At 42.4% G+C, this 17,431-nt stretch overlaps 1 protein-coding gene across 3 annotated transcripts in view; it reads left to right on the top strand.

The window, feature by feature from the left end:
- DLG3 (discs large MAGUK scaffold protein 3) overlaps window positions 1-17,431 on the top strand; it is a 507,232-nt gene that overhangs the window by 387,546 nt on the left and 102,255 nt on the right. For all 3 annotated transcript variants that reach the window (XM_029607251.1, XM_029607249.1, XM_029607250.1), the window contains 2 exons: window positions 405-455; window positions 13,468-13,569. In XM_029607251.1, the coding sequence (XP_029463111.1) occupies window positions 405-455; window positions 13,468-13,569 (153 nt within the window). The remainder of the gene's footprint in view (window positions 1-404; window positions 456-13,467; window positions 13,570-17,431) is intronic.

Raw genomic sequence — 17,431 nt, 5'->3', positions numbered from 1 at the left:
TGGAAAAATGTTGAGTAATGAACCAAAACCTTAGACATCCTTTCCCTGTACCCCATTAAATTCATTTTTGCAAGGTTTTACATCCAGAAATGATTTTTAAAATAGAAAAAAACAGCCTATTGCAGACCATAAAAATGCATCCATTAAAAAGGTTTCATATGTAAAGTTATGTCCAGCATAGCTGCAGTGTTCCAGAGCTGAGGTATGCTGAGAGTAGAGTAACATAAAAAATATTAATGTGTATTCTCTGTTTTTTCTCAAATGTAATACAGGGCCCTCCTTCCAACCCTCTTCTGTATCATAAGCTAATCAGAGAACTCTAATTTTAGCCAGAGATGGCATCTGTGTACCAAAAGACAAATAAGTCTTTACTTCTAAAGTATTATTCTCTTCTGTATTTATAGAAGGACAAGAAGATGCCATTTTGTCTTATGAACCAGTGACACGGCAAGAAAGTAAGTCACTTACCTGCCATGTGATCCTTTGTGTTAATGGCAATATGTCACCCTTCCTCTCTTGTTTATAAGAGCTACAATATGAGATTCACTCTGCTGATGTCAGTTTTACCCTCCCATTGCTGTGTTCAATCTCTGGAATATTGTGATCCATTCCTTTTTTACTGTTTCCTTGTTCTTTGTTGCCTTGCGGTTTGTCCACTGATCCAATCAGAATTGACTGGCCTTCTGTAGTCTTTAAATGTACATTCTGAATAAATGCTCATCCAGAAAAAGACTTATGGACCCAGGAGTGGAGAGCATATCACTCCAGTATCAATTTTATGATAACTTTCATGATGGTATTTTATTGAATGGTGGTATATCAAATCATAATAATTTGGTAAGCTGCCGAGGCTTCCTATATCTTGGCAATGCTTTGAAGAGCTTGGCTCCACAGTGTTTGCAATCTTGTTTTTTGCCTGTTGGTCTGCTTATTGGTTCCTTCTCTTAAGGTGCTTCCTTTTATTTTTGACACACAATACTTTCCTGAGCAGTGGCCATGCTTTGGAATTCAATGCCCTTGGAATGCTATTTAGAACATTACTTCCTCAAGTTCAGAAAATTGACAAAATCATGGAATGAAGACTATTAAGTGTTAAATGTGCAGCTTAGGAATATTAACTTTGTGGAATATTTTAGTTATTTTAAACTATTCATATGTTTTTCTCTCTGGGTCAAGATTATGAGCATCTTCTGATGTATTTAAAATATTGGATATCAGTGAATGGTCCTATACTTAAAATATTAGATACAAATATGGTCGATTACTGATAATCCTTTTAGTGATTTGTTGGTATACTTTTTTCCTCTGTTAATTCATCAGCAACATGAATTTTTCCTGACAAATTTATAATTTTATTTGCCTATTAACAAGAATGCATGAATTAACCATTATACATGGGTGATATCATCTGACAGCATGGACCACAGAGCCAACTCTCAACGCTGAATAAAGCTTTATTGAGCATGCACAAGAGTCCCTGTGCATATTTGCTGCCTTGTGAGCGCCTCAGTCTTTTGTTCCAAACCACTGCATGGACATGCCCCACTCTCTCTTGAAATTTTTTTGTTTTTTGGGGCTTTGTTCCTCTATTTTGCTTAGTTCCTTAAAATAATTTCACTGCTTTCTCAGCAGCCCCTCCAACAGAACTTAAAAAAAAAAAAAAAAAAAAAGTCAAAATCAGAGAAGCCTAAAACCAAGAAACTAGCAATAAGATTTAAGGTCTGCATATATAGGTGCCATATGTCCATCACAGATACCCACTTTGTTCAGTGCATGGACCCACACCATGACTAATCAAACTGCTACAGCTGTAGTCACTTGTCCACTAGGGCACAGCAGTACTATGCCTAGAAGATGCCAGTGGGTAAGAGCATTAAGTCTCGGCATGACACCAAGTGGTGGAGTCACTCTTCTTCAAGTAGGGGAGCATGTTTGGGCTCCTGGCGCAAGGAGTTAAGGCAAGAAGTTTCTTCCTTATTCCCCAGCAACACTGGTTTCCAGATCTGTCTCATGTCAGTGGTTGAGCATGCGCAGAAGCTATTGATCTGAGCTGAAAAAAAGATTAGTGCTATCAGCAAGCAGCACCTTTCTGTACTGAGGTTAGATGGAGCGTCTTTGGTATAGGTATTGCCTTCATGCTTGGTGCCAAGTCACTTGCTCCTCACAAATCCAGGGCTGACAAGAACATAGTCTGTGTCATGAATGCAGAGTTTGCACTCTAAGGTGTGCCATCTGTGCACTCACCGTGGCAGGCTGAGTTGCTGTCTGTAACACCAGAGTCTAGTGCTTTGGCATATAAGTTCAAGCAGGGTTTAATAAACATGTGAATGATGGTGATTTGGTAGATATAGTATATTTGGATTTTCAGACTCCTGAAAAAAGTCATGCAGTAGGGGGCCAATGTCCTACTGTGGATTGCAAACTTGGTTAAAAGATAGGAAACAGAGTTGAATAAATTATCAGTTTTCTCCTTGGAGAAAGGTAAACAGTTGAGTGCCTCAAAGGATCTATACTGGGACCGGTGCTTTTTAGTGTGTTTATAAATGATCTGGAAAAGGCAACGATGAGCGAGGTGATCAGATTTACGGATGACAAAATTATTCCAAGTAGTGGCTCAAAACATGGTGTAAAGAAATTGGTTTTGGATACAATGGAGGCTGGGGCCATGTAGGAAGCAATAAAAGGTTATTTGGTAAGGATGGCCTACATTTGCCTGTGGTAGGAAAGAGGAGGATGCTATGCGACAAATTTAAAGTAAAGATTAGGCATTTAAACTGGTGGCAGGAGGTGGCCAATGAAATTGGCATGTTACCCCCAAGCAATTTAGGAAGTGAGAGTTGAAAATAACCAAATCATTCACGGCAAAAAAGATAACTAGAAAGAGCAGCAAACCAAGGGAGAAAAGTTGGAAAACTATGCCCACAAATGCTTGTAATCTTGGCAGTATAAATCTCAGAGCTGCAGTCCTTAATGGTGGAGGTGGACTTGGACATTGTTGCTGATATGGAGACATGGCTCACTGAGTCTCATGATTGGGATACAGCCACCCTGGGCTATAACTTAAGGAAGGTTAGAGAGGACAGAAAGGGGGGGAGGAGTAGCTCTTTATATCAAAAACAATAACCAGGCAACTGAAATGCAAGAGAAGTGGGGTAGGGAAGAAGCATAATGGGCTGCCCTTAAAAAGTTTTTTTTTAAATGGTGCTTCCATTTACACTGGTATGGTCCACAGGCCTCAGACTCAAACAGAATAACTGGAAAGTGATCCGATCAAAGACATCCAAAGTGGAAAGAAGTGTTGTTTCTTGTTGGAGATTTTCATCTGTCTGATGTGGACTATAGTATCCCTTCTGCGGAATCTACAAAGGGCTCTGCTCAAACAAATGGTAATGAAGCCCACGAAAGAAGTTGTGATACTCTGCCTGGTGCTCACTAATGGGGGTAAAGTCTCTAATGTCCGGATAGGTGCTCAGACGGTATGGTTTGATATAGCAAATATGATATAGAGAAGGTGCACAAAGATCTGAGTTTTGAAATAAAAAATATGGACTTTGTCAAAATGGGAATGTACCTGGGGAAAGAACTAGAAGACTAGGAGAAAATGGGTGAGGTAGAACAACAGTGGGCCAAATCTCTGCTAGAAATGCAAAAAAAAATAAGAGGAAGGAGAAACTGATCTGGTTCTCAAAAGAATTGCCTTTTAAATAAAAGCAAAAAGAACAGCATTCAAGAAGTACAAAGGATCCCAAAAAGAGGAAGACAGGGAAGAGTGCTTAGTGAAAGAGACAAAAAGAAATCAGGAAACCAAAAGGTCAGGTGGAAGAAAGGATTGCCAAAGAGGTAAAGAGAGATGACAAAATTGTTATGATTAGTGTATATGTGGACCCTTGGCCCGAGGTGCGAGTTGATACAGCCTGTGGGGAGGAGCCCCACAGGTCCGCACCGTCAGGAGGCGAGGTGTTGGAGTGTAGGGAAGCTCTGTGCACAGTCGAGGGGAGAGCCCCAGAGACCAGGAGATGTCCCCCGTAGGGTAGCAGTTTATAGATGGCACTTGGAGAGACTGAAGAGAGAGGGCACCAGGCAGATCACGGGATGATGGGCACCCGAACAGCCAAGCAGGATATTCTCCAATGGTGCAACCTGAGGGGCGGAACCACAGCGCAGTGGGCATGGAGGAAGAGTGTAGGCAAATCCCCCGGGACAGAGAGCCCAAGTCCAGTAGCTCACATAGACAGGTACCTGGAAATTGGAGGGTAGCTGGCTGAGTAATGGAGAAACAGGCCCATGGAGCGGGACAGCTGTCAATTGTAGAATCACAAGGAGCAAGCCCCAAGGAGTGGGAAAGCTCAGGGTGGTCTTGGAGTAGGTGAGCGCGGCCCGAGGAATGGGAAGGCGCAAACAGTCTTTGAAGGATACGGCGCAACCCCGAGGAGTAGGGAAGGCTGGCTGAGAACTCACAATTTGCTGCAGTAGTTCCCAAGGAGAGCCGAGGTAGAGCAGGAAGCCAGATGGAGCCCAAGAGGCGCGGGGCCAGCCCTAGGAACGGGGTAGGCCAGGGAACAGGTCCCAGTAGAGCGCACACTGATCCCTGAGGAGCGGGTGCCAGACAGGGTCCACAATACAAGCGAGAGCGGCATCTCAGGAACAAGACTGGCGTAGAATTCGTACGGACATTGTTGCCAAGTCGGCTTGCTGGGGGCAAAGCAGGAGCTTAAATACAGGAGTCTGATGACATCATTAACAGGGGACGCCCCCAAGGTTCCCGCCAAAGTGGCTTCAAAGGCGGGACGTGTGAAGTGCGTGCCTAGGGGGACCTGACAACGGAGCCGAAAGTAATGGCGTCCATGCCTCCGCGAGGAGGCCCATGGAACGCGGCGATGCAGAGAGGAGACCCGAGAGGGTAGGAAAGCAGAACAAGCTGTGAGTACTCACGGTCGCAGCCGTCTGCAACTGACAGGCATAACAAAAATATTTTTCAGATATATCAAAGAAAGGAGGAAAGCCCAACGTGGTATAGTGAAATCGAAAGATGACAAAGAGCAATAATGGTAATTTTCAAAGCAGCATATGGACTCTCATGTTCATCAGCCTGAGCCAAGGGATGCAGCTATTTTATAATATGCACATGTTATAAAATTGCCTGGCCACTCGTAGAAGTGTGCTTAATTTTAAGTGCACATGTGCCTGTGCTCACAAAAGCCGTTTCTGCCCTGTGAGTGGGGAAATTTTAAAAGGGACACGTGTAGATGCATTTTCCAGTTGTACCAGTTAGTTCCAAGTTTGCCCAGTTAACAGATCCTCCAAACACCCCCTGGTTTGATAGCCTGTATACCACCTAGTTACCCAAGATCCTTTACACCCCTCAAATATGGTTCATTAGTTTGATGTTTTATTTTATTAAAACCTACATGCCATCCATAGCAGAAGTAAAGTTACGCACCAGGGGACCACGGCACACATCAAATCATGTAAGTATTTATGTGCAAATATCTGGTTCAAGTTTTGAAATGTTCATGCACTGCCCATGCCCCACCCAGACCACACCCAGCCTCCAACCCTTTTTGAGAAGTTCCGAGTTGTGTGTGTAGTAGCATATGCACGTACGTATTCAGGTAGCTTTTAAAATATGCTCACCACATGCAAGCCCAACTTATTCGAGCATCCCCTAATTAATGCGCTCAACTGGCTTTTAAAATTCACCTTAATGTGTGGAGAAAGATGAGGAAATAGCAGAACTGTTAAATAAATACTTCAGTTTGGTGTTCACTAAAGAAGGCCCTGAAGATGGATCATTGCTGGTTGACAAAATCATGGATGGCAGTGGGGTAGTTGAGATCCCCTTTACAGAAGAGAATGATATGGGAAGAGCTCGAAAAACTGAAAATGGACAAGGTCATGGGGCTGGATGAGGTACATCCCAGGTTACTGAGGAAACAGATCCACCAGCACATCTTTATGTGCTGGTGGGTCCGTTGAAAGATCTGTTCAATAGATCCTGGAAATGGGAGTGATGCCGTAAAATAGGAAAAGAGTGGTTGTGGTCCCGCTTCACAAGAGTGGTAGCAGAGAGGAGGCTGGAAACTACAGGCCAGTTAGTCGTACCTCGATGGTGAGAAAATTAATGGAGACTCTGCTGAAGGAAAGGACAGTCTGGTGGGTTGCTGGACCCAAGGAAGCATGGATTCTCCCTGGGAAGATCCTGTCAGACTAAAAGGTCCTGGGTGACTAGAGAATTAGATCAAAGAAGAGCGCTTGATGTGATTTATTGGATTTCAGCAAAGCTTTTGATATGATCCTTCAAAGGAGGCTCATGAATAAAATAAGAAACTTGGGAATGGGTGCCAAGGTGTTTGAGTGGATTGCAAACTGGTTGACTGACAGAAGACCGTGGAGAGAAAATGGTGTTAAGTGGATTGCCAGAGGGATCTGTTCAATATCTTTGTGAGTGATATTGTGGAAGAGATAGAAGGTAAAGTTTGTGTACTTCCAAATGATACTAAGATCTGCAACAGAGTGGACATGCCTAAGAGAGTGGAGAGAATGAATGAAAAGTGATTTAAGAAAGCTTTGAGTGGTCGAAGACTTGGCAGCTGGGATTCAATGCCAAGAAGTGCTGAGCCATACATTTGAGATGAGGTAATCCAAAAGAGCTCCATGTGATGGGAGGTGAACAACTAATTTGCACGAACTGGTAGAGAGAGACCTTGGGGTTAATCATTTCTGGCAATCTGAGGTAGCAAAGCAATGCGACAAAGCGATAGCTAAAGCCAGAAGAATGCTGGACTGCATAGAGAGGAATAACTAGCAGGAAAAAGAAGGTGGTAATGCTCTTGTATAGGTTCATGGTGAGACCTCACCTGGAGTACTTTATTCAGTTCTGGAGCCCTCATCTCGAAAAGGATAAGGACAAGATGGAGGAGGTCTAGAGAAGGGCGATCAAAATGGTGTGTGGTTTGTATCAGAAGACTTGTGAGGAGAGGCTGAAGGATCTAAATATGTAAATCCTGGAAGAGAGTCGGTGCAAGGGAGATATGATACAGACCTTCAAATATGTGAAAGGTTTTAATGATGCATGATCTTTGAATCTATCCATTGGAAAGGAAATTGTAGAATTAGGAGTCATGAAATGAAACTCAAGGAGGAACGATTCAGAACAAACATCGGGAAGTACTTCTTCAGAGAGAAGTTGGTGAATACCTGGAATACCCTTCCAGAAGAGGTGGTAAGGACAAAATCAGTAAACAAATTCAAAAGGGCAAGGGATAAACACTGTAGATCCCTAAATACTAGAGGTTGGAAATTAAGAAAAGGGTGCATGGGAGTAGTCTGCATGGAGCGGCAGGCTAGTCCCCAGAAGGAACGGGTATTACTACCCTTAACCATTTAGATTTGCTTGTGACACAACTGCAACATCGCTCTGCTTTGATGGAAGATGGAAAAAGGGAATTGGATTCAGACTATAGCCAAGTTGGGCCCTGACTTTTACAATCCGGGGTACTGATATGCAGACATTAGGGACAAAGTACAGGACTGCTTCTACGTCTAAGTCCAAATGGAAAGCTCATTCAAGAGGCACTGTCTGAATTATCATGAAGGCTGCTCATCCTGTAAAAAAACGTTGCTAGCAATAATTTTGTAACGGGTTTGACAGTTGCTTGATTTGTTTTGTAAATATTGCTACCCTTAACATAAGCCTTGGGGGTAACCTGCACGGAGTGGCATTTACTATCATAAGAAACTTGCTAGGCAGACTGGATGGACCATTTGGTCTTTTACTGTTGTCATTACGTTAGTGAAATCAATGTGGATTGTGAGAAATTGCAGCATGACTTTGCAAGACTGGGAGATTAGGCATCCAAATAGATGAAATTTTATGTGGACAAGTACAAAGTGATGCACATAAGAAAAAGTTATATACACTGTACTTACATATTAGGTTCCATATTAGGAGTTACCACTCAGTAAAAGCATCTAGGCATCATCTTTAACAATACTTCGAAATCCTTGTCTCAGCATGCAGTGACGATAAAAAAAAAAGCAAACAATGTTAAGAATTATTAGGAAAGGAATGGCGAATAAAATGGAGAATGTCATAACAGCTTTGTATTGTTCTATGGTGAGAGGGTACCTAGAGTATTGTGTGCAGTTCTGGTTGCTGCATCTCATAAAAGAAGTAGCTGAATTGAAAAAGGTATGGAGAAGGGCAAACAAAATGATAAATGGGGATGGAAGTGCTCCCCTATGAGGAAAGGCCAAAGAGGCTAGGACTGTTCAGCTTGGAGAAGAGATGGTTAGGGGAGATATGATAGAGGTCTAGAAAATCACGAGTGGACTATAACAGGTAAATATGAATAGGTTATTTATGCTTTCAAAATATACAAAACTTAGGGGTAGATTTTCAAACAGGGCGCCCTCGCGTACTTTTGTAGGCGCATTAGGCGCAAACAAAAGTACGCTAGATTTTAGTAGATACGCGCGGAGCCGCGCGTATCTGCTAAAATCCTGGATCAGCGCGCGCAAGGCTACCGATTTCGTGTAGCCGGTGCGCGCCGAGCCGCGCAGCCTACCTCCGTTTCCTCCGAGGCCGCTCCGAAATCAGAGCGGCCTCGGAGGGAATTCGCTAACGCCCTCCCCTCACCTTTCCCTCCCTTCCTCTACCTAACCCACCCCCCCCCGGCCCTGTCTAAACCCCCCCCTACCTTTGTTGAGGGATTTACGCCTCCCAGAGGGAGAAGTAAATCCCCGCGCGCCAGTGGGCCGCTGGCGCGCCTAGACGCAACCCAGGGCGGTTCCGGAGGGCGCGGCCATGCCCCCGGACCGAAACCACGCCGCAGACACACCCCAAAAACGCTGTGCCGATCGGCCCCGCCCCCGACACGCCCCCCTCGGAAAACCCCGGGACTTACGCGAGTCCCAGGGCTCTGTGCGCGCTGGCAGGCTCACCGGCTCACAAGCCCTGCTCGCGTAAATCCGGGCGGATTTACGCGAGCAGGGCTCTTAAAATCCGCCCCTTAGTGGATATGCCATGAAGTTAGTAAGCAGTAATTTCAAAACAAATCAGAGAAAATTCATTTTCCCTCATTGCTGAAAAATGTGGTAAAGGAGACTAGCTTAGATGGGTTTAAAAATGGTTTGGACAAGTTCTTGGAGGAGTCCATAAACTATCAACCAGATAGGCTTGGGGAAGTCACTACTTACCCCTGTGTTAGCAGCATGGATCTATCTAGTCTAGAAACCTACCAGGTACTATTGACCTGAATTGGCCACTGTTATAATTTCTCTAGATGGGAGTCCCTCTCTGAGGGATCAGAACAGATGCGATTGTACCATAGGGCTTGGCTGTAGACAATAGACTTGGTGGTGGGGGGTGAGAGGGATTCACATCTGGGGAAATTAAAACAGACACTTTTGGAATTACAGTACCCACCCAATGAGCTAAGAAAACAAATCAACAGAGCCAGACAAATACAAGGAACAATCTGCTACAGGATCATTTCAAAAAAGAAAATAACAGAACACTTCTGATTATTACCTATAGATCCAAGTTGAAACCACAGAAATATATCATCAAGGATCTAGAAACCATCCTGGACAATGATGCCACCCTCTCACAGGGCTTACCGGCAGCCTCCCCAAACTCAAAGGTACTCATCATAAGAACATAAGAAACTGCCATGCTGGGTCAGACCAAGGTTCCATTTCCAACAGAGGCCAAACCAGGCCACAAGAACCTGGCAATTACCCAAAAACTAAGAAGATCCCATGCTACTGATGCAATTAATAGCAGTGGCTATTCCCTAAGTAAACTTGATTAATAGCCATTAATGGACTTCTCCTCCAAGAACTTATCCAAACCTTTTTTGAACCCAGCTACACTAACTGCACTAACCACATCCTCTGGCAACAAATTCCAGAGCTTTATTGTGCGTTGAGTGAAAAAGAATTTTCTCCGATTAGTCTTAAATGTGCTACTTGCTAACTTCATGGAATGCCCCCTAGTCCTTTTATTATTCGAAAGTGTAAATAACCGATTCACATCTACTCGTTCAAAACCTCTCATGATCTTAAAGACCTCTATCATAGCCCCCTTAGTCGTCTCTTAATGCTGTTCTTTTAAATGATTTCTTTTCTTCGATGTTTACTGCAGAGGATGTTGGGGAGGTACCCGTACTGGAGAAGGTTTTCATGGGTAATGATTCAGATGAACGGTGAACCTAGAAGATGTGGTAAACCTGATTGACAAACTTAAGAGTAGTAAATCACCTGGACCGGATGGTATACACCCCAGAGTTCTGAAGGAACTAAAAAATGAAATTTCAGACCTATTAGTAAAAATTTGTAACCTGTCATTAAAATCATCCATTGTACCTGAAGACTGGAGGATAGCTAATGTAACCCCCATATTTAAAAAGGGCTCCAGGGGCGATCCGGGAACTACAGACCGGTTAGCCTGACTTCAGTGCCAGGAAAAATAGTGGAAAATGTTCTAAACATCAAAATCTCAGAACATATAGAAAGACATGGTTTAATGGAACAAAGTCAGCATGGCTTTACCCAAGGCAAGTCTTGCCTCACAAATCTGCTTCACTTTTTCGAAGGAGTTAATAAACATATGGATAAAGGTGAACCTGTAGATGTAGTGTACTTGGATTTTCAGAAGGCATTTGACAAAGTTCCTCATGAGAGGCTTCTAGGAAAAATAAAACGTCATGGGATAGGTGGCGATGTCCTTTCGTGGATTGCAAACTGGCTAAAAGACAGGAAACAGAGAGTAGGATTAAATGGACAATTTTCTCAGTGGAAGGGAGTGGGCAGTGGAGTGCCTCCGGGATCTGTATTGGGACCCTTACTTTTCAATATATTTATAAATGATCTGGAGAGAAATACGATGAATGTGGTAATCAAATTTGCAGATGATACAAAATTGTTCAGAGTAGTTAAATCACAAGCAGATTGTGATAAATTGCAGGAAGAACTTGTGAGGCTGGAAAATTGGGCATCAAAATGGCAGATGAAATTTAATGTGGATAAGTGCAAGGTGATGCATATAGGAAAAAATAACTCATGCTATAGTTACACAATGTTAGGTTCCATATTAGGTGCTACTACCCAAGAAAGAGATCTAGGCGTCATAGTGGATAACACATTGAAATCGTCGGTTCAGTGTGCTACGGCAGTCAAAAAAGCAAACAGAATGTTGGGAATTATTAGAAAGGGAATGGTGAATAAAACGGAAAATGCTATAATGCCTCTGTATCGCTCCATGGTGAGACTGCACCTTGAATACTGTGTACAGTTCTGGTCGCCGCATCTCAAAAAAGATATAATTGCGATGGAGAAGGTACAGAGAAGGGCGACCAAAATGATAAAGGGAATGGAACAGCTCCCCTATGAGGAAAGACTAAAGAGGTTAGGACTTTTCAGCACAATTAAACTCTGGAATTTGTTGCCAGGGGAATGTGGTTAGTGCAGTTAGTGTAGCTGTGTTTAAAAAAGGATTGGATAAGTTCTTGGAGAAGTCCATTACCTGCTATTAATTAAGTTGACTTAGATAATAGCCAGCGCTATTACTAGCAACGGTAACATGGAATAGACTTAGTTTTTGGGTACTTGCCAGGTTCTTATGGCCTGGATTGGCCACTGTTGGAAACAGGATGCTGGGCTTGATGGACCCTTGGTCTGACTCAGTATGGCATGTTCTTATGTTCTAGCTACCTTAACTGGGCAAGAACTCTATGACTTGCAGCAAAAAACCAAACACCTGTTGGACAAATTGGCTGAATGCTTCAAGGCTCAGGCTGATAAGACTATGCCTGCATCTCCTCTTCATCCTGCAACACTTGCCTGGTTGAGTACCAGAAATCTGTGACTAAGAATGCCCTCCTTAAAAATTGCACTGTGATTCATTGGACCTTGTCCGGAGATACGTCAGCTGGGTCATGTAGCCCAGAGTTCTCCAATCCTGTCCTGGGGGCCCACCAGCCAGTCGGGTTTTCAGATCATCTGCAGAGCTGCAACGTGGCGTTCTCTCCATCCGTTGGCAGCTCACTATTGCTTGGACAGAGACGACTGCCAGGATAGTAGCTTTGGCCACTTTGTAACCTTTTTCGGGTCTAAATCCACTCTTCCGCCTAGGGCCCTGTTTTTCGGGTTCAGGCTGTCTTCCTCTCTTACCAGTAGCACCTAGGTTGTTGTACCCATTGGCACCTGTTTGGTGTCTGTTGGTTCACTCCATTCAGAAGCAGCCTGCAGCTAGGTATTCACCCATATGTGAGGACTACCATCCTGCTTGTCCTAGGAGAAAGCAGAGGTGCTTACCTGTAATAGGTGTTCTCCTAGGACAGCAGGATGTTAGTCCTCATGAAATCCACCTGCCACCCCGCAGAGTTGGGTTTCCTTTAAGTTATTTATTTTATTCTTGTAATTCTCTGAACGAGACTGAAGGGGGACCCTGCATGGCTGCACGGATAGCGGCATGCCGGGCATGCTCGGTGTGCCAGTCAAAGTTCTAGAAACCTTGACAGAAGTTTTCCGTGCCAGGCTCCATCTGATGATGTCACCCATATGTAAGGACTAACATCCTGCTGTATACCATTGAGGCAGTGCGTGCAAATTTATCTCATGCATACTCATTGTGGATATCCTGAAAACTAGGCCTGTTTGTCGCTCTCGAGAGCCGAAGTTGAACACCCCTGTAACACATCAATAAAATACTATAAAAGATTAAAACTTAGATAAAACTTAGATTGTAAGTCTGGAAATAAATACAGAACCTGAATTGTAATTTAATATGAGTAATTTAATCTACAATCCAAATCCCAAATCTGAAATACATCACTAACATTTGAAGTGTTGAAAAGTGGAATATAAATCAAATAAATAAATAACAGCAAAATCAGATCAGCAGCTGTTTAGGAGATATTTTCCTTTTGTATCGTATTGATTTATGCATTCACATCTTATCAGTCTTTAAAAATATTTTTGGATCCATTTTTACTTGGAGGTAACATCATTTGGTACTCATTTTGCTGGCTGTTACAGTCTTGTTTTCTGTGTGGGTTTTTACTTTTGTCATACTGTATAAATGCCAATGCAAATATAAAACAATGAGCATTGTAATAGTACAGAAATTCCCCAACAACATTAAATGAGGATCTTTGTTTTTAATAAAGGTATAATACTAAACGCTCTTCTCTTTAAAAATTCTGTAACGTAAAAGTCATACTAAGGAGGTAATTTTCAAAAGGATTTATGCATGTAAAATGGCTTTTGAAAATTGCTTCTTTTATGTGCATAACTCCTTTGAAAATTCACTCCTAAGGGCTTAATTTTCAAAAGGCTTTACATAGGTAAAAAGGCGTTTGAAAATTACTGCAATATATGCGACTTTATGCATATAACTCATTTGAAAATTCACTCCTAAGATTCATACCATGTATTGACTGATATTGGTTGCTTTTTCCATAGTTCATTATGCTAGACCAGTCATCATCTTGGGACCTACGAAGGACAGAGTCAATGATGATCTCATCTCTGAGTTTCCACATAAGTTTGGATCCTGCGTGCCACGTAAGTCTTCAAAGTGATCCAGTACCTTATGACAAGAAAGTGTCTGGGAATTATTAGAAAGGGAACGGTGAATAAAACGGAAAATGTCATAATGCCTCTGTGTCGCTCCATGGTGAGACCGCACCTTAAAAACTGTACTGAAATGCTCCCTGTTCCACGCGCAGGTCACCAGAGGCAGGCAGAGCTCTGGAGTCTCAATGCGTGGATGAGACGATGGTGCAAGGAAGAGGGATTCAGTTTTGTTAGGAACTGGGGAACCTTTTGGAGAAGGGGGGAGTCTCTTCCGAAGGGATGGGCTCCACCTGAACCAGACTGCTGGTGCTAACCTTTAAAAAGGAGATAGAGCAGCTTTTAAACTAGAAGAAAGGGGAAAGCTGACAGTCGCTCAGCAGCGCATGGTTCGGAGAGAAGTATCTTCAAAGGATACTAATGATGCATTAGAATTAGGGCATCCCGACAGTGAGGTTCCAATAATAAGAAAAGTAGTCCAAGTGCCTGTAACTAAAAACTCACCTGAGCTAAAAAGTTCTAACTTATCCCTATCAATTAAAAAGCAGAATGAAAATACAAACAAAAAGCAAACTTTGAAATGTTTGTATGCTAATGCCAGAAGTCTAAGAAGTAAGATGGGAGAATTAGAATGTATAGCAGTGAATGATGACATAGACTTAATTGGCATCTCAGAGACATGGTGGAAGGAGGACAACCAATGGGACAGTGCTATATCGGGGTAAAATTATATCGCAATGACAGAGATGAGCACCCTGGAGGCGGTGTGGCGCTTTATGTCCGGGATGGCATAGAGTCCAACAAGATAAACATCCTGCACGAGACTAAATGTTGGAATCTTTATGGGTAGAAATCCCTTGTGTGTCGGGGAAGACTATAGTGGTCAAGATGGTGAGACTGACAGTGAAATGCTAAGAGAAATTAGGGAAGCTAACCAAATTGGTAGTGCGGTAATAATGGCAGACTTCAATTACCTCAATATTGAATGGGTAAATGTATCATCGGGACACGCTAGAGATAAAGTTCCTGGATGGAATAAATGATAGCTTTATGGAGCAATTGGTTCAGGAACCGACGAGAGAGGGAGCAATTTTAGACCTAATTCTCAGTGGAGCACAGGACTTGGTGAGCGAGGTAACGGTGGTGGGGCCGCTTGGCAATAGTGATCATAATATGATCAAATTTGAATTAATGACTGGCAGGGGGACAGTAAGCAAATCCACGGCTCTCGTGCTAAACTTTCAAAATGGAAACTTTGATAAAATGAGAAAAATAGAAAAAAACTGAAAGGAGCAGCTACAAAAGTAAAAAGTGTGTAAGAGGTGTGGTCATTGTTAAAAAATACCATCCTAGAAGCACAATCCAGATGTATTCCACACATTAAGAAAGGTGGAAAACAGGCAAAATGATTACCGGCATGGTTAAAAGGGGAGGTGAAAGAAGCTATTTTAGCCAAAAGATCTTCATTCAAAAATTGGAAGAAGGATCCAACAGAAGAAAATAGGATAATGAATAAACGTTGGCAAGTTAAATGTAAGACATTGATAAGACAGGCTAAGAGAGAATTTGAAAAGAAGTTGGTCGTAGAGGCAAAAACTCACAGTAAAAACTTTTAAAATATATCTGAAGCAGAAAGCCTGTGAGGGAGTCAGTTGGATCGTTAGATGATCGAGGGGTAAAAGGGGCACTTTGAGAAGATAAGGCCAACGTGGAAAGATTAAATGATTTTTCTTCAGTGTTTATTGAAGAGGATGTTGGGGAGGTACCCGTACTGGAGAAGGTTTTCATGGGTAATGATTCAGATGGACTGAACCAAATTACGGTGAATCTAGAAGATGTGGTAGACCTGATTGATAAACTGAAGAGTAGTAAATCACCTGGACCAGATGGTATACACCCCAGAGTTCTGAAGGAACTAAAAAATGAAATTTCAGACCTATTAGTAAAAATTTGTAACCTATCATTAAAATCATCCATTGTACCTGAAGACTGGAGGATAGCTAATGTAACCCCAATATTTAAAAAGGGCTCCAGAGTAGATCCGGGAAATTACAGACCAGTTAGCCTGACTTCAGTGCCAGGTAAAATAGTGGAAAGTGTTCTAAATATCAAAATCACAGAACATATAGAAAGACATGGTTTAATGGAGCAAAGTCAGCATGGCTTTACCCAAGGCGTCTTGCCTCACAAATCTGCTTCACATTTTTGAAGGAGTTAATAAACATATGGATAAAGGTGAACCGGTAGATGTAGTGTACTTGGATTTTCAGAAGGCATTTGACAAAGTTCCTCATGAGAGGCTTCTAGGAAAAGTAAAAAGTCATGGGATAGGTGGCGATGTCCTTTCGTGGATTACAAACTGGCTAAAAGACAGGAAACAGAGAGTAGGATTAAATGGACAATTTTCTCAGTGGAAAGGAGTGGGCAGTGGCGTGCCTCAGGGATCTGTACTGGGACTCTTACTTTTCAATATATTTATAAATGATCTGGAAAGAAATACGACGAGTGAGGTAATCAAATTTGCAGATGATACAAAATTGTTCAGAGTAGTTAAATCACAAGCAGATTGTGATAAATTGCAGGAAGACCTTGTGAGGCTGGAAAATTGGGCATCTAAGTGGCAGATGAAATTTAATGTGGACAAGTGCAAGGTGATGCATATAGGGAAAAATAACCCATGCTATAGTTACACAATGTTAGGTTCCATATTAGGTGCTACTACCCAAGAAAGAGATCTAGGCGTCATAGTGGATAACACATTGAAATCTTCGGTTCAGTGTGCTGCGGCAGTCAAAAAAGCAAACAGAATGTTGGGAATTATTAGAAAGGTAATGGTGAATAAAACGGAAAATGCCATAATGCCTCTGTATCGCTCCATGGTGAGACCGCACCTTGAATATTGTGTACAATTCTGGTTGCTGCATCTCAAAAAAGATATAATTGCGATGGAGAAGGTACAGAGAAGGGCTACCAAAATGATAAAGGGAATGGAACAGCTCCCCTATGAGGAAAGACTAAAGAGGTTAGGACTTTTCAGCTTGGAGAAGAGACGGCTGAGGGGGGGATATGATAGAGGTTTTTAAAATCATGAGAGGTCTAGATCGGGTAGATGTGAATCGGTTATTTACTCTTTCAGATAATAGAAAGACTAGGGGGCCCTCCATGATGCTAGCACGTGGCACATTTAAAACTAATCGGAGAAAGTTCTTTTTCACTCAACGCACAATTAAACCCTGGAATTTGTTGCCAAAGGATGTGGTTAGTGCAGTTAGTGTAGCTGGGTTTAAAAAAGGATTGGATAAGTTCTTGGAGGAGAAGTCCATTACCTGTTATTAATTAAGTTGACTTATATAATAACCACCGCTATTATTAGCAACGGTAACATGGAATAGACTTAGTTTTTGGGTACTTGCCAGGTTCTTATGGCCTGGATTGGCCACTGTTGGAAACAGAATGCTGGGCTTGATGGACCCTTGGTCTGACCCAGTATGGCATGTTCTTATGCCCTACTATAGAAAGAGGGCAGCACAAGTATTATCCAGTTTTTATGATTACTGTTTTCTGCACTCCAAAGAAACAGACTATTATTATTATTTCATAACACCAAAAGTGAATCTGCTGGATCCAACTGATTATATCAAAAAGAAAATCTCACAGAAAATAAGGACCAAAAGCCCATCCAGTCTGTCCAATTTACTTCTGGTGCGATGCCAGAGACTCAAATTAATCTCTGGCTTTCCCCTCACATCTTCACACCTGCTGATCCCCCTATATTTATCCAGGCTGTCTTAAATTCGATTACTGTTTTTGCTTCCATATCTGTACTGGAATGCTGTTCCATGTACCCACCATG

Source organism: Rhinatrema bivittatum, chromosome 6 (assembly GCF_901001135.1).
Source record: "Rhinatrema bivittatum chromosome 6, aRhiBiv1.1, whole genome shotgun sequence".
Classification (NCBI taxonomy): domain Eukaryota; kingdom Metazoa; phylum Chordata; class Amphibia; order Gymnophiona; family Rhinatrematidae; genus Rhinatrema; species Rhinatrema bivittatum.
Note: the sequence above shows the minus strand (reverse complement) of the source record. Positions and strands in the feature narration are given on the sequence as shown.